Source organism: Podarcis raffonei, chromosome 7 (assembly GCF_027172205.1).
Source record: "Podarcis raffonei isolate rPodRaf1 chromosome 7, rPodRaf1.pri, whole genome shotgun sequence".
NCBI classification, from domain to species: Eukaryota; Metazoa; Chordata; class Lepidosauria; order Squamata; family Lacertidae; genus Podarcis; species Podarcis raffonei.
In genome coordinates this window covers 87,152,342-87,177,880 of record NC_070608.1, presented here as the reverse complement: position 1 = coordinate 87,177,880, position 25,539 = coordinate 87,152,342, and the positions used below count along the sequence as shown (strand labels likewise).

General features: G+C 41.3%; 1 protein-coding gene across 6 annotated transcripts in view; it reads left to right on the top strand.

Annotated features, from left to right (window-relative positions):
* Nucleotides 1-25,539, top strand: part of LOC128418020 (protocadherin gamma-A4-like) — a 299,406-nt gene that overhangs the window by 5,880 nt on the left and 267,987 nt on the right. Inside the window, exons 1-2 of one of the 6 annotated variants that reach the window (XM_053397396.1) lie at nucleotides 8,076-10,776; nucleotides 13,006-13,575. The exons of 1 other annotated variant lie outside the window; for it this stretch is intronic. In XM_053397396.1, coding sequence (XP_053253371.1) covers nucleotides 8,362-10,776; nucleotides 13,006-13,095 — 2,505 coding nt within the window. In that variant the 5' untranslated portion in view covers nucleotides 8,076-8,361 and the 3' untranslated portion in view covers nucleotides 13,096-13,575. Of the gene's footprint in view, nucleotides 1-275; nucleotides 2,836-8,075; nucleotides 10,777-13,005; nucleotides 13,576-14,548; nucleotides 16,999-22,048; nucleotides 24,586-25,539 lie in introns of those variants that run through there. 4 more of the 6 variants (XM_053397379.1, XM_053397378.1, XM_053397364.1 and 1 more) reach the window with 4 other exon arrangements.

Genomic DNA, 25,539 nt, shown 5'->3' with positions numbered 1-25,539 from the left:
TAGACCAATAGTCACTGATTACTTTTGACACAATCCTGTTGATGAGGAGGTACACTGTGTAATCTCCATTGAGCTTTCTAGACAGGGTGCAGTATGTTAATGGAAGTTTGTTTTTATACTTATTATTAAATAAAAAGGAATGAAATGTTACTTTGCAGTTTTTTAAAACACTGCATTTACTGACTGATCCATTGGGTGTCACTGTTCACCAATAAGGAGAGAAACTGGATTGAACCAGCTAGACCACCGAGATGCAAAAACACAAAAGGTTTATTATAGTCTCTGACCTAAAAGAAAAAGGACGATTTTGTTTGATGGGAAATAAAAGGAAGTCTTAAATAGGCACATTAGTCTATTAAGAGCGCCTAGTTTAAACACTCGTGCCTGTTATTTGTGGACTGATAGGACCTGGCAGAGGCTGAAATGGCTTGTATACTCTTGGATAGAAGGAGACAGTCATCCTGCCTTGTGCTGCTAGCTGTTTTTCAGGCAGTTACTGGACAGATCCATTATTCAGTTCCTGAGGAACTGCAGGAAGGTTCTTTTGTTGGGGATATCTCACAGGATCTGGGATTGGATATGAAGCAACTCTTGCCTGGCGGTGTCCGGATTATTACAGAAGGTAGGACACAATATTTTGCCCTCAATTTCCAAAATGGTCATTTATATATTAATGAAAGACTAGATAGAGAAGAAATATGTGGACGTCTGTTAACTTGTATTTTGAAGTTGGAGATTCTTATTCAGGAGCAGCTAAAAGTCTATACAGTAGAAATTGAAATCGAAGATATCAATGACAATGCACCAGCATTCCAAGTGGAGACATTGCAGCTAAATATCCCAGAAAGTACTGCTGTGGGATCTCGATTTCTTCTTCCAGATGCACAGGACCCAGACTTAGGAGTGAACTCTTTACAGAGCTATCAAATCAACCCTAACAGACACTTCTTTCTTGATGTGCAAATGACAGCAAGTGGAGCCAAATATGCTGAGTTAGTACTGGAAAAGTCTATGGATCGAGAAGTAGAAGCTTTCCATGACTTAATCCTTACAGCCAGTGATGGGGGGAATCCTGTCAAATCCGGAACTGCACACATCAAAGTTTCCGTTGAAGATGCAAATGACAATGCACCAGTTTTTTCAGAATCTGTTTACAAAGTGACCACTGCAGAAAACATTCCTGTTAATTCCCTGCTTGTAACAGTCAATGCTACTGATCTGGATGAAGGCATTAATTCAGAGATAACATATGCATTCAGGCAGGTATCAGAAAAGGCTTCAAACAGCTTCCATTTGGATCCGAGAACTGGAGAAGTAAGGGTGAGGCAGGAGATAGATTTTGAAGAATGTGCTTTGTATGAAATGGAGGTTCAAGCTCGTGATGGAAGAGGGTTATCAGGTCGAGCAAATATTTTGTTGGCTATTACCGATGTAAATGATAATGCACCAGAAATTGCAGTCACATCTCTTACTAATGCTGTGAGTGAAGACTGCCCAGAAGGAACTATAATTGCACTGTTAAAAGTAATAGACAGGGATTCAGAAGACAATGGGCTGGTTACATGCTCCATCTTTGGCAACCCGCCATTTCATTTAGAGAAAACATTTGATAATTATTACAGTTTAGTGACTAGCGGAACCCTGGACCGAGAAGATGTATCTAATTACAATCTTACAGTTATTGCAACAGATAAAGGAAATCCTCCTCTCTCCACAACCACCACTATTCAGCTGAAAATATTAGATAAAAATGACAATCCACCCACCTTTAAAAAGAAGTCCTATATTACTTCAATTACAGAAAATACTTCAGCTGGATCCTCTCTTTTAACACTAAAAGCAACTGATCCTGACTGGGAGATGAATGGCAAAATTACTTATTCAATCACTGAAGGTGAGATGAGTTATTCCTACTTCTCCTCCTGCCTTTCTATAAACTCTGAGACTGGAGTAATCTATGCCCTACGGTCCTTTGATTATGAAGAGATCCAAGAGATCAAGTTCCTGGTCAAGGCTCAGGATGGAGGTTCTCCACCACTCAGCTCCAACGTCTCAGTGACTCTCTTCATCCTGGACCAGAATGACAATTCTCCCCAAATCCTGTACCCCTCTCCTCCCACTGATGGCTCCACGGGGATAGAGCTGGCCCCTCGCTCCTCAGAGCCAGGCTACCTGGTCACTAAGGTGGTGGCCGTGGATGCGGACTCTGGCCAGAATGCCTGGCTCTCCTACCAGCTGATCAAGGCCACCGAGCCAGGGCTCTTCACTCTGGGGCTCCACACGGGAGAGATCAGGACGGCCCGCTTCTTTCTGGAGAAAGATGCCCTCAAGCAAAGCCTGGTGGTTTTAGTCAAGGACAATGGGCAGCCTCCAATGTCGGCTTCAGTCACTGTCACTGTGGTTTTGGCTGACAATATCCCTGACATGCTGACCGATCTGGGCACCATCTCAGCTCCTATCAGTCTTGAGTCTGACCTCACTTTCTACCTGGTGACTGCAGTGGCTTTTGTCTCCTGCTTGTTCTTCACTTTCCTCCTTGTATTATTGGTACTAAGGCTTCGCAAGTGGAGACATTCTCAGTTGTGTGACACTGGAAGTGTAAATTTAAATGGGGTTCCTGTTTCACAGTTCGTAGGCATTGATGGAGTACGGGCATTTCTTCAGACTTATTGCCATGAGTTTTCACTGACTTCGGGCTCTCGGAAAAGTCAGATTTTTTTCCCCATTGAAAGCTGTACAAACACACTGACAGGACATCAGGCTTCTCAAATCTCTGGACCTCTGTTTACTGCAAATGCTTCAAATATCAATAAGGAAGGGCAGAGCTGCGAACAGGTATGTTTTGCTTTCACTACACTTTGAAAAGGTTTGATAAAACCGTATGTCAATATAATATTTATCTAGTTGAATTATTTTTACCTTTTATTTGATGTTCAAGAATAACTTCACTGCAACTGAACAAGTGGTTCTGTAAGAATCACTGTAAGAACTGAAACATTTAAAAATCTTGATCATCTTGAAGATAATTTTGCCCTTTTTGACTTAATTCACACTGTAATTTGCTGTTTCTCATTTAATCTAAGTTTAACTCACTTCTTAAGAAACCTCTCCTTTGTTTAATGTTTGGGTTTAAATAAAAGTGGATTGTTGCCACCCCAATCTCCAAGCAATGTAATATTCCATGGATTCCAGGTGCTTACCTTTTGGAATGAGGGACAGTGGAGACTGTGGTGTCTTTATGATATATTGTTTATTTACACATATATGCAACCTGAGCCTATGAGGGAGGGGTTTTGCTTCCACCATAGCCAAACTTTGGATTCAACCAGAAATCAGGTGTAACTCTGTATCCCAGCTTCCCAGCCTGTAGACTCTCTTCTACCTTCCAGCTCACATAACTAAACTCTCCATTCTGGCCTTTATCCTTCTAACTACCGGTTTGTTGAGGGAGGAAAGCCCACCCTTTGTCATGCGGCACAGAGACACTTTCTTTGTTACCTTAAAGGTCCATACTTAGAGGGCCATTATCTCATCAGGAAGTTAGCCTAGCTATTCCAGGAATTGAATCCATGCTGGATCCATGAATTAGAAGGGGGGGCAAGACATACAGCCTTCCCCTCCCTCCAAACTCATAACAGTATTTAAATAATAAGAAGAAACAGGGAGGTCTTCATCTGCTTCAAAGTCCAAGCCAGAGAGTAAAACATAGCAGTATTCAAGGTGGGAGATGCCTAGAGAATTTTAGGTAAGGGGATAGATAGCTGAATCAGTTGTAGGGGCAAGTGGTGGACTGAATATGGGAAGCACCGGAGTAGGGGCTCAAGAATAAAGCAACAACTTCATATGTGGTCAGCAAGATGGTTGGTGAAATTGTCAATTTGGTATGTGCTCTGGCTATTGAAAAAAACCCCTATGGACTCTCTAATAAGACCCTCTTAAAATGCAGTTGAGCTTTTGTGTATCTGCAACACTAAAGTTCATTTTTTCATGATTGTAGATGTACCTCACATTCTACTCTATCACATGCTTTTTCGGGAAAGTAAAAGAAGACTAGTTCCACTGCCTGTATCTTAATCGAGGGTTTTAAAAGTTCCAAGCTTTTAAATATTTAACTCCATGTTGGACTAAACTGACGTGCCCAGGCACTTCATTGCCCCATTTCTGCCTATCATAATGATCATCTGACAGAAGAGCAGTCCAACCACAGGGAGCATCCCTAGTAGCAGGGCAGGATGAATATTAAAATTACTTTTTTGTTGCAGTATGCTACAGATTGTGGATGGGTGTGCACAGGCAGTGGGTCAGCATTTGTGGGATGGCAATATAAACCTTGCTTATAGCAAAAATTGAACCTCAGCTACATTGCAGCTGCACATGGGGTTCCATTGGCAGACATCTTGCATCAATATATTTAGTGAATTTTATTTTATTTTGCCATTGTTAAGTTTTATTGGTATCAAGGTTTGTGGATGGTGTTATTTCCATGTTATGGACCTCTATTACTATCATTTTGTAACAGCAAAATAAGTAGTGCTGTTCATAATGTCAGAGGCATGGAAGTTTTCCTTTATTTATATTCTATATTCTATATTTTTTTTCTACACATGAATGAAATGGTGTCAGTATTCTCACTCTCATCCCAGTCCCACCAGTTGTTTTCCCATCCTAATGCAGAGAGAATGAAAAGTTGATATTTTTTGGGGGAAAGCAACTTTATACAAAATAGGATGAACACTGAATCACTAATCAACTTCATTGCCTTCCTACAGAACATCTATCTTGTCTGGACTGAGCTTTGGTTTACTAGCCCATATCCAACACATTACTATACCAAGCACCTTTTAAGAACATTCACTGTGTTCTTAAACAAAGAGGAGAAATAGAGCTGGGTGTCATTAGCATAGTGATGATGCCTCATTATCATCTCCAGACAATTTCCTCCTACAGCTGGGTACATATTACTCAATAGGATAAATGTTGTGGAGTGAAACAGAAGTACTACAGTATAACTTTTTGGAATTAACCTGCCAGACAAGAACAGAACCAAGGGGACACAATGCCCCCAAACCAGAAGATGATTCAGAAGTATATTATAATTGATTCATCAAATTTGAGAGATCCAGGAGTACCAACAGGACTGCACTCCATGCACATGTTTTCTGTGGGGGTGACCAAAGTGCCCCCAAACCATGACAGAATTCAGACTGAAATAGATCCAAATAATCCATTTCATCCAGGCATGTCTGAGGTTGAGAAGCCACTGTCTAGTAAAGCCACTTGCCCAAGAAAGGGGGATTAGCAACTGGCCAATTGCGGGGCGGGGGGGAATCATCCACATATTTTTAAGGAGTGGTATCAGAGGTGCCTCCTTCAAGGCTGCTGGGATCTTCTCTTCTTTTAAGGAAGTACTTATTGCCACCTGAACCCAATTTACTACCCCTTCTGGGTTGATGCTGTGGTGGGCAACAAGAGTTGAACATAGAGGAGGAACACCTCTCCGATAATATCAAGCTGCAAATAACATTAAGTTGCAATAGTGAAAATTCATTCCAGCAAAAGGGTCTGGATGGGGCCACAGGAACTTCCAGTCCTATAAGCAATCCATCACTCAAGTCATTTTTTTATGAAATGTTTTGGGAATAAGTCACACTAGATCATTGAAGATTCTTGTAAATTGCAGATGAATAAGCTCCATTGCTACTTAGCAGCTCCTCTGGATGGCATTTCTCAGATACAGCTCTGGTGGATATGAAGGAATCTCTGTTCACCACAATCATTACCATGACTGAACATGTAAAACAGGCTCTAGCATGTGTGCAGTAACATCTGTTCCTACACCCTGTGTTCTAGACATTTCATTCATGATTCCTGTGATGTTTTAATTTAAAAAAAGGATGGAGGAATCAGCATTATCTAATAAATGTGGATGGAGGTACACCAGCATTTCTACTTCTTTGAATGTCTGAATGAGACATAGAACCATATTTTAAAGGCAGTGCTTTAAATGCTCACAACCATATGGTTAGTAAGGATGAATATTATTTCTGTTACACAACAAAGCAATATTTTAACTGTAAGGTTAACATGGTAAACATGAGTTTAACTATAAGTAGCTAGTAAGAAGGAAATGACATAATCAGATAATTGCTTCTGATGCATAACTTAATAAAACCAAGGTATTTGGATTTAAACTGAAATAAACTAAAAGACTGTAGCCCAGCATATGCTTTGTGTGCAAAAGATCTCAAGTTCAATCCATATAATCTCCAGAAAAGCTTGGAAAGTCTCCTCTCCGAAGAAACCCTGGAGAAACCCACAGTATCTCAGGCAGTACAATGTTAGCTGTTTGCAGGTGAAGTGGGAATCTTTTGACTCTCGTTTCCTGATCAGCCTTGAAGGGAGTTATTTTTGTCAACTCTGCACTATTGAGTGTGTATTTGTTCCAAATTAAGCAAGTCATTTTCTTAAGCATCTAGACCAGGGATAGTCAACCTTTTTATACCTACCACCCACTAATGCATCTTTCTTGATGGTAAACTTTCCTTACAGCCCACCAGTGCTCAATGGAAGGAGGATTCAACTTGTGCCATAGAACACCCTATGGCCCACCTAGAATCCTGAAACGCCCACTAGCGGGCGGAAGGGACCAGGTTGACAACCCCTGATCTAGATAATTAGATATGACCAGCAAATTCAGTGAAGGTGGAAATCAAAAATACCCAAAGCATTAAAAATTGCTTATCTAACCCAGCCTTCCAGTGACTTGTGGGGACCTCAGATGAGTGGCACTCTTGGACAATGTTTGGGCTCATTCACACACCCATAAAAAAAACAAAACCTTACAGGCAGATCTTCCCAGCACACCTTGAATGAGCATAGGCAAGAAACAGCAAACCTTTTCAGTTGATCAAGGTCAGGGGTGCCAACTTGAATAAAATACTGTGAGGGTCCAGGTAGGCCCTGCCCCGCATAATCAATAACATGATGCAGAGCACACACACCATTTGAATGGGAATGCCCATCAACTTTGTGGGGGTCCAGTCACATCAAACATTTCCCCCAGAGTGGCTGGAGAAACCCAGCCAGATGGGTGGGGGTATTATTATTATTATTATTATTATTATTATTATTTATTATTATATTTTATTGTGGGGGCCAAAAGCCTGTAGGAGTTGGCTTCTATGACCAGAGTCAGGGAAAGTTGTCTGACCAAGGTAGGTAGCAGAAAATTCTTTCCCAGCTCCTACAGTTGCAGGCTGTAAGGGTGGCTGTCAGTTAAGTAGTTAACCATGCTGCATATAAACTCTTTTAGTGAAATTGTGGCCGAAATTGTGTCCCTAGTTCAATCTTCATTTTGTTGTCCTCCTGGTATGCTCATTCCAGATATGGAAGCAAAATGCTTATTATCTTTTAAATTCAAGTCCTTTAGTCTAATTGGGTAGAGGTTTTAAAGACAAGATGGCAATAAAATCAGATATATTTCTAATTTCTAGAAGTTATTTGTGGTAAGAAATGAAATATATATAAATAAATATATATGGCTTCTATAATGTCTAAACAAAAGTGAATAGATCAGGAATGAAATGATCAGGAAGGCTGCCTGATTTTGCTGAAATAATGTTATAAGTTATACACAATGAAATGGTGATATTTGGAATGTTACTTTAATTTACAGTACAATCCTATATATGGTTACTCACAAGTACATTTTCAATGTGATTTATTCCCAGGTAAGTTTGTGTAGGATTGCAGCCTTAATGTTCTGTTAGCTACAGTGATACTTTACTGGAGCAAAGCAAAGAAACAAAGCAAAGAAAATCTCATTAAATACATTAAATATGCGTTGGTAATATTATTTCTCCAAATAAAGACAAAGGATACATTTACTTACTAATTTTGAAAACAAAGAATTCTGTGAAATAGGTATTTTGTAAAAATCAACTATTTCTCATAGAATAGAAGTTACAGGTTTATTAAAGACTTTTCTGCTTTATACTTTTTAATACGCTTTGTTTCTATACTTGGTTTGTTTATGCTTTGTTTATAGATAGTTATCCACACATGCAGGAAGTAAACTGTGTCATCATGTCAACTAGGCTGTCTTTGCCTTTTGTGTGACTTTAGCCATTGCAGTTTTTGGTTGAGACTCTGGGCGCCGCTGTTTACCAATGAGAAAGCAAACTGAAACGAAAGATGCAGGGTAAGTTCTTCCACATTGCTAGAAAGGCAGCTAAATTGGCACACGTCCTCTCTCTCAGTGAAACAGTACAGATTAACAAAAGGATTTTCTGGTTCTTTGCTACAAGATCCTTAGACACTAGAAAGAGAAATAGGTAGATGCTCCAAAGGTAGTTCTTTGAAATGGCAGCTGCGCTGAGACTCCGACAAGACAGTGGCTCCTTCTGGTTTGCTTTTATTGCCATTTGGCAGACAAATTATGGGCAGCTCCACTACTCAGTTCCTGAGGAAGTCCCGAAAGGCTCTTTCGTTGGGAATATAGCAGAGGACCTGGGACTGGGCTCCAAGAAATTGTCAGACAACAGAGTTCGCATCATCTCTGAAGGTATGCTTCAATATTTTACTTTGAATTCTAAGAATGGCCAGTTATATGTCTCCGAAAGGATAGACAGAGAAGAAATATGCAGGTGGGAAGAGAAGTGTGTTTTAAGCCTTGAGGGCCTTGTTGAGGATAAAATGAAACTGTTCACTGTAGAAATTGAAATCACAGATATAAATGACAATGCTCCAACTTTCACCCAGGAACGCTTAGATCTTAAAATAAGTGAAACGGCCATTGTAGGGACTCGTATTGCCTTGCAAGAAGCTCAAGATTCTGACATTGGAGATTATTCCCTTCAGAACTACCATCTGAGCAGCAGCAGGTATTTCTCCCTGAAACTACAGAGCAGATCTGATAAGGACAAATTTCCTGAACTGGTGCTAGAGAAATCTTTGGACAGAGAAGCGGAAGCATTTTACTCACTCATCCTAACGGCCACTGATGGTGGGCGTCCTGTGAGGTCTGGCACTCTGCAGATCTATGTAACAGTTCTTGATGCAAATGATAACGCACCCATTTTCAACCAACCTCTCTATAAAGTGAGTGTTTTGGAAAGTGTTTCCGTAGGCTCTCTGCTGCTTACTGTAAATGCTACAGATGCCGATGAAGAAACAAATTCTGAGGTGATTTACTCATTTCTAAAAATAAAGGAGACAGCATCACAACTCTTTCAAATAAATTCTAGAAGTGGGGAGATATCAACAACAGGGAAGTTGGACTATGAAGAAGATGCATTACATGAAATGGAAGTTCAAGCAAAGGACAATGGAGGTCTCTCCGACAGGGCTAAAGTGTTGATCATCCTTATTGACGTTAATGACAATATCCCCAAGATAACTATCACTACCTTCTTCAGTTCAATCAGTGAAGGAAGCTCTCCAGGAACTGTGGTTGCTCTACTAAACATACAAGACAGAGATAAGGGTGAGAATGGAGAAATCTTGTGCTCAGTTCCTAAAACTCTTCCTTTCTACTTAGAGAAATCCTTTGATAACTATTACCATTTGATGACTGACAGAGTTCTTGACAGAGAAGAAACATCAAATTATAGTATAACTATCATGGCTACAGACAAAGGGAACCCACCATTATCAACCACTACGGTGTTCTTTGTAGAAATTTCAGATGTAAATGACAATGCCCCAATCTTCAATAACATACAATATACTTCTTATGTAACTGAGAATAACATCAGAGGAGCATCTGTTTACCACATGAAAGCAAGTGATCCTGACTGCATGGAAAATGCTACAATCACATTTTCAATCATTGATCAAAGTGTTGGTGATTCTACTCTTTCATCCTACCTTTCTATTAACTCTGAAACTGGGGTAGTTTATGCCTTGATCTCCTTTGATTATGAAGAGATCCAAGAGATCAAGTTCCTGGTCAAGGCCCAGGATGGAGGTTCTCCACCACTCAGCTCCAACGTCTCAGTGACTCTCTTCATTCTGGACCAGAATGACAACGCTCCCCAAATCCTTTACCCCTCCCCTCCCACCGACGGCTCCACGGGGATAGAGCTGGCCCCTCGCTCCTCAGAGCCAGGCTACCTGGTCACTAAGGTGGTGGCTGTGGATGCGGACTCTGGCCAGAATGCCTGGCTCTCCTACCAGCTGATCAAGGCCACCGAGCCAGGGCTCTTCACTCTGGGGCTCCACACGGGAGAGATCAGGACGGCCCGCTTCTTTCTGGAGAAAGATGCCCTCAAGCAAAGCCTGGTGGTTTTAGTCAAGGACAATGGGCAGCCTCCAATGTCAGCTTCAGTCACTGTCACTGTGGTCTTGGCTGACAGCATCCCTGACATGCTGACTGATCTGAGCAGTGTCCCAGTATCTGAAGACCCACAGTCAGATCTCACCTTCTACTTGGTGACTGCAGTGGCTTTTGTCTCCTGCTTGTTTCTCGCCTTCCTCCTTGTGTTACTGGCACTGAAACTTCGCAGGTGGAAAAATTCTCAGCTGTGTGACAATGGAAGTGTGCATTTTGATGGTGCTCCCATCTCCCAGTTTGTGGGGATTGATGGAGTCCGGGCATTTCTTCAGTCTTATTGCCATGAGGTTTCACTGACTTCAGGCTCTCGGAAAAGCCAGATTTTTTTCCCAATCGGAAGCTGTACCAATACTCTGACACCACAACAGGCTCCTGATAAACCAGATCCTATATTACTCATGGGTGATTCTAACACTGTTGAGGAGCAGGCAGCAACCTGTCAAGTGAGTACATGAATTTCAGTACTTTATTTTAAAGTTCAGAATGTCAGTTCTTTTATTTTTCCTTATTCAATAGGTTTCATTTTATGTAATTTAATTAAGTTTCTTAAATAACAAAGCTTATTTTTTTTGCAACAAATTTTGGTGTCATTTACTTTTTTTAACAGATGAAGCAACTACTTTATTAATTTAAATCAATATTGCATTTTATTTAGGTAGTGTTTTAATGATTCCTCTGAGCATAAAATTTGTTATTGTTGGGAATAGCAAAGCCAGATCACGTATTGCATCAAAGTAATCTTATCTGCATAATTTCTATAAGATGGTTGTAAGAAGCCTCAGGTTGTAAGAAGCCATCAGGGGATTTGGAGGGCAGTGTCACCAACACTTAGATGACACTTAGGTCCATTTTTGCATATCATCAGAAGCAAGAGAAGCTGTTCAGGTCCTGAATCACTGTCTGCAGGTAGTATTGAGCTGGATATGGGCCATTAAGTTGAAGCTAAATTCTGACAAGATGCAGGCATTGTAGGTTGGCAGTTTCCAGATCTGAGGACTAGGTTGATGACCTGTTCTGGAAGAGGTAACAATTGTCTTTAAAGGAACCACATTGTAGCCTGGGGCTGTTGTTGAATTCTACATTGTCACTGGAGTCTGAAGTGACATATCTGGCGAAGAATGCCTATTACCTGCTTTGACAGGTTCTTCAGCTACAGTTGTTCTGCTACTATGACCCAGGCTCAGGTAATCCCCTGAACGGATTACTATACAGTAATGAACTCTGCATGGAGCTATCCCTGTAGATGGCTCAGAAGATACAGCTAAGCACAGTATGCACCTCCCAGATTGCTGAATGGTACAGCCAGTCTTGTCCAAACAGCACTGGTCCTGAAGAACTGATGCTGAGTGTCTGTACATTTCTGACCCCAATTCAAGGAAGGAATATCTGATTCTGTATGAAACTGTCCAGTTTGGTGTCTCTCTGTGTGTGCATTCTCATTGTTCGCCTATCTAATGAAGTGGAGGGAGGAGCATGCAGGAAAAAACCTTCTTTATTTGAGAACTTCACTTTTGCCCCTTATCTTATTGCGCTTTCTGTGCCACTTAAGGACAAACCTCTTTGCTCAGGCTTTTGGAGAGAGGTTGGTACTGTGGCCAGTAGCTGTTAGGGTATCACCTGCAATGTAAGGGTCCATTTTTTAGAGTTATTGTGTATGTTCTGAATGTTTTGAATTGTGTTTTATGTTTTATGGTATTTGACCTGCTTGGCTCATGTCTTTATTTTGTTGTAACTCCCCCTGGGATCAATGATGAGGGGTGGCTTTACAAACATAAGGAAAGACCCTCCTGTTCCAGAAGACACTACTTTTAAGTAACTTGGATTGGAAAACATCTCCTAATGGGACTGTGATCAGTAATGAAAAGACCAGTGTGTCATGGTACCAACACACATGTTTGCAATAGTGATTGGCTTCACAAGCTGTGTGCCATAATGTTAGGGTGCAGTAATAGCCATTTCACTGCGTCCAATATTGAAAAATGGGTGGAGAGGAGGTTGGTTAAAGTGGAAAAGAAAGGTAAAGGTAAAAGACCCCTGGACAGTTAAGTCTAGTCAAAGGCGAATATGGGGTGCAGCGCTCATCTTACTTCAGGCCAAGGCAGCCGGTGTTTGTCCTCTGACAGCTTTCTAGATCATGTGGCCAGCATGTCTAAACTGCTTCTGGCGCAACAGGACACTGTGACGAGTGCCAGAGCACATGGAAATGCCGTTTTCATTTTCATCATATATAATTTTTGCATCGTATGTGAGACTGCTACTGAACAGTTTCATTATTCAGTTCCCAAGGAAATGGCAAAAGGTTCCTTTGTGGGGAATATTGCAAAGGATCTTTGGTGGAGATGAATTGTTGCTTAGTCAAAACATGAGATCAGTTCTGTGGTATCTGTGGCCAATCAGAAATTTACTTATAAGCTTGGTCCACCGTCTTAACAACCCTGAACTTGCATATCAGAATATAACTGATCTGCAGAAAGGACTTTATGATCTGAAAATAAAGACAATGTATGCACTTTTGTAGCCCAAGATAATCTTTAATAATCTTTAATAAAAACAATTAAAAAGTGAGCTAGAGAGAGAGAGAGAGAGAATCAGCTAGTTCTGGCCAGTTGGAGAAATGAACCAACTTAAGGATGTATATTCAAAACTGAAACAGGGAATTGCTGTCTATTTAGGGTTCACTGTGGTGGTGTGAAATTCCAGGCACTCTAGATGGCACCTTTGAGCTACATTGGAATATAGAACTATATCACAGGTACAAATAAAAAATGTGTTGTGTGAGGGGCGCTGGCATTGTATTAGTTACCAGTTATCAATAAAGACCTTTTGGAATCATTATGAATTGCCACTTGAAATGGTCAGGTAAGTGCACTGCAGTTGTCAATCAGAAATCAGAACAGAGCAAGAACATAATGCAAAAGCTGTTATAAAGGTCCAACCATGCTTCGAGAATATTGCGCTGTTCCTGATCATACTTAAAAAGAATATAGCATAACTCAAAAGAAGTATAGAAAAGGGCAATGAAAACTATCAAGAAAGACAAGTCTTCTATATGAGGTAAGTTTAAAAGATTAATGCTGATCCTAAGCCACACTGCATACCTGCAGGGGAGCAAAGAAGTGGAAGCGCTATGGAGAGGCTATAGGGCATTGTTTTCCTTGTTCACACTGGGATCACCACACTCAATAGCCATTTCCAACCATTTTACACAATGCTAAAACAAACTCAGATTCAATACACCAGCAAATAACAACAACATATGCAATAAGCTATCCAATACAGTACCAGATTTCATTCAGGTTTTTTTTTTTAATTTCACCTTTAATGTATGTCTCGGTGTTACATATAACAGAAATTTTGACGCTGAATATTTTTTTAGAACATATGGAATACACATAAGATTGCTGCGCTCCCAGAATAACTGCGTGGAACTGTAATCCTGTTACCTGGATAACAGCTATACGAGTGGGACTTCATTATATTTAGGAAATTCATTAGCACACTGATCATTAAAAGTGTATGTGAGATGTTTGGCTACGTGAGAATCATCCAAAAAATAATCCTGCCATAATACGAAACATGATGCAAAATACCTAGGACACAGCAAACCTACATAAAAAGCTACAGTTTGTTGCAGCATAATCCATAATTTTTTTGAAACAATAACTGAAATGTTTGGGTCATACACCTGACCGCCCCATGTCCATTGCTTGCTATGGAGTGGGGGGAGAGAAGAAGACAATTATAATTTGTAAACCTCAACCAACATCACTAACATATATGAGCATGTACCTAAATGCATTGCAATAGGAACATGCTGGACAATTTCTGCACTGTTATTGTAAATAAAGCAAGATCCTCTGAGTTGTTTTACTTTGGAGCTTCTCCCAGGAGGATCATTTGCTTGGAATGATAGATATTCCTATATCAGAATGAAAGTACAAAAGGCATACACCCCATCTGAAAAATTCTTGTAACATGCTGGTGCAGTTTTTGGTTGAGACTCTGGGTGTCGCTGCTCCCTAATCAGGCAGAGAAATGCGCTGAGAGATGCTGCCATCTCAGTCCTACTGCTCCACCTAGAAAAAGAAAGCAAGGGAACAGAAACAAAGAAGAGCTAGGAAGATCTAGATCCATTGGATTTGCTGTTTTATTTTATTTTTCCTAAAATATTGGCAAACAATAGATTCAGAGCATCCAGGTTTAAGGGACTGAAAGTAAGAAGATAGCATCTGGAAATGGCTATTGCAAGACATTTCTGTCTTGGGTTCTACAAGGACACAGCTTTCATTTCCATCATATTTTTTTGCATCGCATGTGAGACTGCTGCTGAACAGATTCATTATTCAGTTCCCGAGGAAATGCCAAAAGGTTCCTTTGTGGGGAATATTGCAAAGGATCTTAGACTGGATATAAAGGATTTCTCACATTATGGAGTCAGCTTTGTTTGCAGAGGTAAGATGGAATATTTTGCTTTAAACAATAAGAATGGCCATTTATACATTAAGGAAAGACTGGACAGAGAGCAGACCTGTCCTCAGATACAAAGATGTCTCTTTAATTGTGAAGTTATTATAGAAGATGCAATGAAGATTTATACAATTGAAGTAGAAATAATGGATGTCAACGACAATGCGCCAAGCTTCAAATCAGCTCAACTCCAGATAAAAATCAGTGAGATGACTGAAGGTGGGACACGATTCCGCCTGGATGATGCCCAGGATCCAGATTTAGGGATGAATTCTGTCCAGAATTATAAACTCAGTGCAAACAAACACTTTTCTCTGGATGTGCAAACTGGATTGGATAGTGCAATATATGCAGAGATTGTATTGGAAACATCATTGGACCGAGAAGAACAAAATGTGCATGATCTTATTCTCACTGCCTTTGATGGGGGGGATCCACCCAAATCTGGCACAACCCAAATCCATATTATTGTCCTTGATGCAAATGACAATGCACCCATCTTTAGCCAACCTGTATACAAAGTGACCATTGCAGAAAATGTGCCCACAGGCTATACAGTAGTCACAGTAAAAGCCACTGATCTGGATGAAGGAATCAACAGAGAAATAACATACTCCTTCAGAAAAATATCTGACACAGCTTCTCGGAACTTCCACATAAACTCAGAGACAGGTGAAATTATTCTTGTGGGGAAGCTGGATTATGAAGAATCTACATTGTATGAAATAGAGATTCAGGCCATTGATGGGGGAGGACTATTTAATATATCAAAAGCTGTGATTTTTGTAAGTGATGTTAATGACAACGCACCTGAAATAACTGTCAGGTCACTTGCCAATTCAGTTCCTGAGGATTCTCAAGCAGGAACTGCCATTGCCTTGATAAACGTGCACGATGAAGATTCAGGAGAGAATGGGAAAGTCATATGCTCTATTCCTAGTAATATCCCTTTCCAATTAACAAAAGCAAATGCTAACTATTACACTATGGTCATTGCTAGACCGCTGGACAGGGAGCAAGTAGCAGCCTACAACATCACCATCACAGCCTCAGATCAAGGGATGCCACCTCTTTCATCAACCACCTTAATCCTCCTTCAGGTTTTAGACAAGAATGACAACGCTCCATACTTTATGCAACCAGAATACACTTTTTACCTTGTAGAGAACAACCAGAGAGGGGACACTATATTTTCTCTGAAAACAGAGGATCCAGACTGGGGGGAAAATTCAAAAACAACCTATTCCATCATTGAAAGTCAAATGTTTGATTCCTCACTCTCTTCCTACCTTTCCATTAATTCGGAAACAGGGGTTGGCTATGCCTTGAGAACCTTTGACTATGAAGAGTTTCGGGAGATTAAGTTCCATGTAAGGGCTCAGGACGGAGGTTCTCCACCACTCAGCTCCAACGTCTCAGTGACTCTCTTCATCCTGGACCAGAATGACAATGCTCCCCAAATCCTTTACCCTTCCCCTCCCACTGATGGCTCCACAGGGATAGAGCTGGCCCCTCGCTCCTCTGAGCCAGGCTACCTGGTCACTAAGGTGGTGGCCGTGGATGCGGACTCTGGCCAGAATGCCTGGCTCTCCTACCAGCTGATCAAGGCCACCGAGCCAGGGCTCTTCACTCTGGGGCTCCACACGGGAGAGATCAGAACAGCCCGCTTCTTTCTGGAGAAAGATGCCCTCAAGCAAAGCCTGGTGGTTTTAGTCAAGGACAATGGGCAGCCTCCAATGTCAGCTTCAGTCACTGTCACTGTGGTCTTGGCTGACAGCATCCCTGACATGCTGACTGATCTGAGCAGCGTCCCAGTATCTGAAGAGCCACAGTCAGATCTCACCTTCTACTTGGTGACTGCAGTGGCTTTTGTCTCCTGCTTGTTCCTCGCCTTCCTCCTTGTGTTACTGGCACTGAAACTTCGCAGGTGGAAAAATTCTCAGCTGTCTGATAATGCAAGTTTGAATTTCAGTGGTGCACCAGTTTCACAGTTTGTGGGGATTGATGGAGTCCGGGCATTTCTCCAGTCTTATTGCCATGAGGTTTCACTGACGTCAGGCTCTCGGAAAAGTCAGATCCTTTTTCCAATCGGAAGTTGTACCAATACTCTGACACCACAACAGGCTTCTGATAAGCCAGGCCCTGTGTTACTCATAGGTGATTCTAACACGGGTACGGAGGAGGCAGCAACCCATCAGGTGAGTAAATAAATTTCAATACTTTGGCCCTCATTATTCAATAGGTTCTATTTTATGAAATTTAAAAGAATTTCTAAAATAACAAATCCTGGAAAAATCTGTTTATACTTTCTGTAATAAAGATGTAAAGAGAGATGGTGTTTCATTAAATGATAAAGCACTTACTTTATTGATTCTAATAAATAATGTATTTTGATCTATGTGATATTTTAACAAATTTTCTAAGAATAACAGAAAGCTGGATCAGATTTTGTTTCGAAAGGAAACTTGTGTACTATTCCTAAAGACATTTATTGTGCATAACTTATATTGAAATCCACCTTCTGACCAGGTTAGAAACAGTCACAGGAAGGCCAATATTCTTTGTTCTATCACAGAAGTGTTTAGGAGGCTGGCAATGATCCTTGGCTTTTCCACTTGCCTGCCACAATGCAGGAGGTTGCTGGAGTGGGAAAAGGAGCAGTAGTAAGGTCTGGTCAGCTGCATACAATGTGAACTATATTTAAGGCAATAGAGAGGCTCATACATCAGCACAGCTTTGTGATCTAGTATTTCTTTTTACCCTTTTATAATACGGTTGTCAGTGATGGGTGGTCTGCAAGAACAGACATTTGTCTCTTTTCTGTGAAGCTACTCAGGTTTGTAGCCAAACCACTCAGTGATCCTACAGCAGAACGTTCGCCCACAGTTATCTTTTCAGCAGATAAGAGAGCGTGCAAATGATAGAACAGCCTTCACACGACTGATAAAGTTTTGTTTAGGAATGTACAACTTTTGCTAATGAAACTCAATAAAGTTATTTTGGAGTTCCTTGAAACGGTTGGCTCATTGCAATGCAAGAAGATAATGTTGTTATAATGATGTAGCCACCAATATCATGCAGTTCGGATTACTTCCACCATAAAAAGTTATAGCATGACTGAAAAAAGTGTGGAGAAGGACAATAATGATTTTCAGTGATGAAAATGCATCCTTATGAGGAGAGTTAAAATCATTCATGCATAGCTTCAGGCAGCAGTGGACACAGCATGGTGGGCAGCCTGACCTCCTGGCAGGTGAGTTGCTGCCCTTTACCATGAGGGGGCACTGCAGCAGTGAGGTTGGCACACTGCAGTGAGGTTGGTATTGAAATCAGTAAGTGTGTAAAACAGACATAAACTTGATTGATTTAATCTTTCTCTGGATTATGGTCCTGAGATTAGAACTACAGTTACTATCATTCTAAAAAATCAATTTTGCTTTAATCTGTTCCTCCTTTTTAGTGGTCATGGTTCTATGGATTTCGTAAGGTGAATCAAAACTGGTTCATGTCAAGTTTCAGTATTTAGATCGCATCGCAGTAATTAATTTCATGATCTTAATCTATGTTGGCCTCAATGTTATACACGTGCACACAGAAGCTCCTTTGTTGGTACTTTTTGGTCTAATGACTTCCACATTGGTGTGTGACAGGTGAATCTAAGAAAGCATTCACTGAAGGATTCTCCAGTGGTCCAGGCTCCAACACTAATCATCAATGAAGTTTCAAACACTCACTTCATCAGGTCATATTAAATTACCCACATGAAAAGGCTATGTTGAAATTCAGATAGGATCCTGTACATGTTGAAATATAGAGCTGAGCTGAATGAGCTTTCAAAATGAACTTTTTACCATGGAAATCGGGACATTGTAGTGCTAAGGAGGACAAATGTTGAGAAATGGGGTAAGGAGCTTCCTAGGGAAAGCAACAGCAGCAAATTCTCCCTCCCTTTTAGGCTGTGTACACAGCACACACTTAAAGCACATGGCTTTCCCCAAAGAATCCCAGGAACCATATTTTACCCCTCACAGAGCTAAAATTCCCGGCATCCTTAACAACCTACAGTTCCCAGGATTCTGTGAGTGGGTGTGCTTTAAGTGTATGGTGCACATACAGCCAGTTTGGTTCTAAAAGCAGTGGCAGCAATGGGACACAATGTTCCTATGTAATGCTTCAGTTATGTGACATTAAGAAGCCCTTCCAGAGGCCTTGTGTGCGCTGGTGAAGAATGTGGTGGTCCCTCACTGTCAGAGAACATGTGCTCAGCTGCTTCCACTTCCCATATTGGGGCCTCTAGATGCACAAAAGGCTTCAGTCATCTACCACAAGTTGGAAGGCTATGGAACCAGCCACAGAGGGGCATGTGTGGTGGTGCCAGCCTTGCATCCTTGTACTACTGTCTCAATCATGTACTTACTATTTACTATTCATGCTTGAAGCGAGCTTTGATGGCAAAGGAAACTGCATTACATGAATTCAGGGCAGCTTCCAACAAAATATTAAAATACTGTAATGCATCAAACATTAAAAGCTTCCCTAAGCAGGGCTGCCTTCAGATGTCTTCTAAAAGTCTGGTAGTTGTTGTTCTCTTTGACATCTGGTGGGAGGGCGTTCCACAGGGCGGGTGCCACTACCGAGAAGGCCCTCTGCCCTCTGCATTCATTAAGTGTGGTATTGTCTACCACATTTAGTCTTCTAAATCTTTAGACTATCTATGGTCATATCCTCAAAAAGGTTTCCTTTAAAATGGAAAATAAACATGTGTCTTAACTAAACATTTTCCATAAATATTTTAGAACAAAATGTTAAGAGATTATTATTGAAAGCAAATGCAACTCATTTATGAAATTCCACTGTGCTTTTCTGTGCCAAAGAAATTTATTCAGGGTCTCTGGAAGGACTCACAGACCCTCCAAGTATCCCTATTTTCCAAGAACAGCTCCAGATTTACAGAAGCCATCCTGGTTTGATCCTGGAATGTTCCACTTTTCCTTAGGATATTCCTATTTTCATCAAAGAAATGTTGGAGGGTATGTCCGTATTTTCATCGGAGAAATGTTGGAGGGACATGGAATGGGATGGCCAAGGGGCTTTTTTTCAGCCAGAACTCACCAGAACTCAGTTCCAGCATCTCTCAGATGGGCACCATTGCCATTGCAAGAGAACAAGGGAGGCATTCATTGTGAGTTCCAGAACCTCTTTTTCTAGGAAAATAACACTGGACGTCCCTTTTTTCATCAGAGAAATATTGGAGGGTGTGGTCTCACAGTCACAGCAAATACAGAGAAACATCAAATGATAAAAATGACGTGTGCTAGGTTTTTACATAAACAGCACAATTTACATAAATGACACAAAATGAAAAAATAGTGCCACTCCTTCCTTGGTTGCCATCAGAGCCTTGGCCTGGCTACTGGCCACACTGGGAGGAAGACTGCCTCTGTCCACTGGCTTCAGCTCCACAGCCGCCTTCCCAAAAGGCTGTCAACACCAACAACTCGGGGAAATGAAAGGAACAAGTCCTTTATAAAGTAAAAGAAGCAAAGCAGACAGGGAATTACACCTTTGGGAACTGTGTAGTTTGTTTTGAATTTTTAAATCAAACCTCAGTCCTGACCTGCAGTTAAGGGCTCAGGGCCTTACAGAGGTGGCCAAACTTCATCCTCACTGGCTGAGGTAAGTGATCTCCCTTTCTTACAAAGGGATAACTGCCCGTGATGGCGGCTGCTCCTAGATTCAGCTCTCTTACAGGGCATGTGTATATCCTCCCTCCAGAAGTCTTAAAGGGCGATTCACAAGCACAAAGAAGTATAGATTTATTTGTATTGAAGCCTTATTGGAGTTCACCGATTGGGTCTGCGTTGCTCCGTGACAGGAGGAAGGAAGTCAAAATGACACCGAGTTGGTTCAAAGAAAGAGTTTATTCTGCTCTCCAGATAGCAGAAGGCACTTGCGTGATCAAGTCCACAGCAAGTCCAAAGAAATGACAGGTTTCATGGAGTTTATATATCCTCCAGGCACCCTCTCACTCCTCCCCTAGGAGCCCAACCACGTCGGCCTACGTACGCAGGTTGACATCACATATGTTCCTGCTCTGGTACTCTCAACCATAACAGGATCTTCCTTCCTGTACTTCTGACCATAAAAGGATCTTCCTCTTCCTACTCTTATCTGGGACGCAGAGGTCACCATTTCCAAGAACACACTCTGGCGTTATTCCCAGACGTGGGTCTGCGCGTCTTTGTGGTCAGCACATAAGATAAAGTTCTGACGTGTTTTCGTTGTTCCCCTGGGGAGCCAAGGCCATCCCTTGGCTGTCCTGATAAAGGACAGAACTGTATATGCAGTTGTGTCCTTATTATGGTTTTGCTCAACAGTTCAAGTTTTACGCAATTAAAAGTGCTCTCTTTTGAAAGAACAAAAGGGGGGGGGGTTGAGTCAGTTTTTAAACTTACTACACAGAAACCCATTCCTTCAGTATAGCTTGGAACACAAACTTCTTCCTTCCACCACGGACATAACTATTTCTACACTGAAAGGGTTTAAGCATAACTACTGTAACTACATTTACATAGGCTAAGGAAGAAAAGACTCACATCTAATTCTACACATTTTAAAGTAACCTTTATTTCTTTGTAGCCAGGCTACAGACTGGGCAAATCTGATGGAAACATCAGATCAGTGACAAAAATTATATATGCTTTAATAGATAGTAATTCCATCTAGTGAACTATGATAGAAGGATATTCTAATGTGGAGCATCAGAATAAATAGCTCTCAGGGCTCTGATGCCTGACTTTTGAAGATTGAAGCCAATGAATTAACATTGGTGTTCAAGCATGGAATTTAGTCCTATTTTATTAAAATAAGTGAATAATCTCTTATACGCACTATTTTATACAGAGTTGTCAATAAATGCATAAAACACCAGTCTATTTTTTAAAAAAATTGTAATAGCCGACAACAACCACCAGTACAAATTTATCTGAAGTCTAAATGTTTGATGTTGTTTCTTTAGGGCAATTTTTTACTTTTAAAAATTTATACTCGTGTTATGCCCCTTCTTAAAGCAAAATATTTCTTTTATGATGGCAAATACAGGACTACCAACGTAGGAAAAATAATCTCCAGTTTTCAGTTGAGCCTCTGAGTGTCGCTGTTCACTAATCTGGCACAGGAAGACAGATATTCAGCTAACCCAGCCACAGTATTCTTAAACACAGGCACAAAATATCTGATGCATCAAACTTGCACAGATATTGTAGGCACTGTTAACAGAGACTTCTATTTTTTATTTTTAAAAACCACTAATTTAAAACCCAGAAGCTCCTGAGTCCTAGAATTGATAGTGTTGCAAGATAATGGAAGAAAATCAGAGGCTGTGGATCTGCAAAGAAAGGGTCTTGCGATGCCTCATTATTGTGCTTGCTTGGAAGATAGTTTCTGGGAAGATTCATTATTCCATTCCTGAGGAGATGCAGAAAGGCTCTTTTGTGGGGAATATTGCAAAGGATCTAGGAGTGGATGGAAATCATCTTTCAGACCACGGACTACGGATTGTTACCAGGACAGGTACGAGTCAGTATTTTGCTTTGAATTACAACAGTGGCCATTTACAAACCTCTCAGAGAATAGACAGAGAGGAAGTCTGTGGAAGGGCAGAAAGGTGTGTTTTAAGTTTTGATGTTATAGTTGAGAGCAAAATAGAGATCTATGGGGTTGAAGTGGAAATTATTGATATAAACGATAATGCTCCCCAGTTCTCATCGGGGAAACAGGAACTGAAAATCAGTGAGGCATCTACTGTCGGATCCCGGTTCCCTCTGCCTGAAGCTCAGGATCCAGACCTAGGGACAAATTCTGTACAGACCTACCAACTCACAGGCAGCAGCCATTTTTCTCTGGAGGTGCAAGTTGAAGAAAATGGTGTCAAATCTGCTGAGCTGGTGTTGGGGAAAAATCTGGACCGGGAAGAGCAATCTGTTTTCAATCTGATCCTCACAGCTACTGATGGAGGCGATCCAGTCAGGTCCAGCACTGCTAACATCCAAGTCATTGTTTTAGATGCAAATGACAATGCACCTGTTTTCAGCAAACCAATCTATGAAATGAGCATCAAGGAGAACATTCTGAACGGGTCCAGCATTGCTACAGTTAGTGCTACTGATCTGGATGAAGGACAAAATGGAGAGATAAAATATTCATTCAAAAAAATCACAAAGAAGGATTCCAAAATGTTTATTTTAAACTCAACAACTGGTACAATTACCTTAATGGGAAACCTTGATTATGAGGAATCATCCTCCTATGACTTTGAGGTGAAGGCTGAGGATGGAGGAGGGCTGAGTGACTGGTCAAAAGTTGTGATAATTGTTACGGATGTTAATGACAATGCCCCTGAACTATCAATAACCTTTTTCATCAATACCATTTCTGAGAATTCACCAATAGGAACAGTTATTGCCCTTCTAAATGTACAAGATGAAGATTCAGGGGTCAATGGGGAGGTCACATGTTCAATTCCCAGTAAGCTCCCTTTCCAACTAAAACAGTCTTTTGATAACTTTTATAGTTTGGTGACACACAGCAACCTTGACAGAGAGAACAAAGCAGACTACAACATCACTATCACAGCTACTGACCATGGAATTCCACCACTTTCTGTGTCAACTTTTATCCTACTTCAAATCCAAGACACAAATGACAACCCTCCTGTTTTTGCAGAACCATCTTACTTGGCTTATTTTACCGAGAACAATCCAAGAGGAGCTCAAGTATTTTCCTTAAAAGCAAATGATCCAGACTGGGAGGAAAATGCCAGAATAAGTTATTCCATAATTGAAGGGAACATGGACAAATTCCTTATTACCTCGTACCTCTCCATTAACTCTGAGACAGGGGTCATCTATGCTCTGAGTTCTTTTGACTATGAAGAGATCAGGGAGCTGAAGTTCCTGGTCAAGGCTCAGGATGGAGGTTCTCCACCACTCAGCTCCAACGTCTCAGTGACGCTCTTCATCCTGGACCAGAATGACAATGCTCCCCAAATCCTGTATCCCTCCCCTCCCACTGACGGCTCCACAGGGATAGAGCTGGCCCCTCGCTCCTCAGAGCCAGGCTACCTGGTCACTAAGGTGGTGGCCGTGGATGCGGACTCTGGCCAGAATGCCTGGCTCTCCTACCAGCTGATCAAGGCCACCGAGCCAGGGCTCTTCACTCTGGGGCTCCACACAGGAGAGATCAGGACGGCCCGCTTCTTTCTGGAGAAAGATGCCCTCAAGCAAAGCCTGGTGGTTTTAGTCAAGGACAATGGGCAGCCTCCAATGTCGGCATCAGTCACTGTCACTGTGGTCTTGGCTGACAGCATCCCTGACATGCTGACTGATCTGAGCAGTGTCCCAGTATCTGAAGACCCACAGTCAGATCTCACCTTCTACTTGGTGACTGCAGTGGCTTTTGTCTCCTGCTTGTTCCTTGCCTTCCTCCTTGTGTTACTGGCACTGAAACTTCGCAGATGGAAAAATTCTCAGTTGTGTGACAATGGAAGTGTGCATTTTGATGGTGCTCCCATCTCCCAGTTTGTGGGGATTGATGGAGTCCGGGCATTTCTCCAGTCTTATTGCCATGAGGTTTCACTGACGTCAGGCTCTCGGAAAAGTCAGATTCTTTTTCCAATTGGAAGTTGTACCAATACTCTGACACCACAACAGGCTTCTGATAAACCAGGCCCTGTGTTACTCATAGGTGATTCTAACACGGGTACGGAGGAGGCAGCAATCCATCAGGTGAGCACATAAATGTTAAGACTTCCCATTTGATCTCCCAGTATTCTAAAATGCATAGAAAACTTTCCTGAGTATAAAGATTCCTGAATGCTGCTAGTGCCATTGTTTAATGTATAACGATCTCTAGAACAGATAGGTTGTCATTCTTACTGTATGTCTTGGTCGTATGTCTTGTAGTGCTGATGGCAGGTGAAGTCATCTTGCATATTCTGTAGTGCGTTTCTACCATGTGCACAATGAACTTTGCCTTTTGAAAACGTTCCGTTGTTGACCTTCTGAATGCCTGTAGATGCAATGCTCCCTTTTTGTCAACAATTTTATGTGGGATTATAAATTGATGCTCCCCTTTTCATCAAATACATTCAGGCTTCAGTTCTTTGGCACGATGGTGCTGGTCAACGTAAATGCTATATTTATCTTGTTTTTGTTTTTTATTTGAAGAAGTTTGTATTATCTCTCTCTCTCTCTCTCTCTCTCTATCTATCTATCATCTATCTATCTATCAATCTCTATCTATCATCTATCTATGAGAAAGAACACACATATATATGAAATAACATTAGTAAAACAAATCAGCAATAGATCTATATCCAAAAATTGTTGTAACAGGGAACATAAAATGTGTAGTTTTTACTTTCATTAATTGTTAATGATATCCAGTGCTTTTTTTCAGCTGGAGTGCGCTGGAGTGCAGTTCTGGCACCTCTCAGGTGGGCGCCATTGTGGGTTGGCGCTCCCCCACACACACTTCATGCCTTTACATATTTCTGAGAAGCACCCAAACTAACATTTCAAGTCAAAATGGAAGCTCCCCAGTGTGTCTACACTTTTTAAAGATCTATGGTTCCAGCCAGCTCCTAGCTGCTCTTAGCCATGATTGGTCAAGGTTAGGACTTGACTACAGGACTAATTCGTACTTCCTTTTCTTCAATCCGTCTGCTGTGTAGCGGCAGT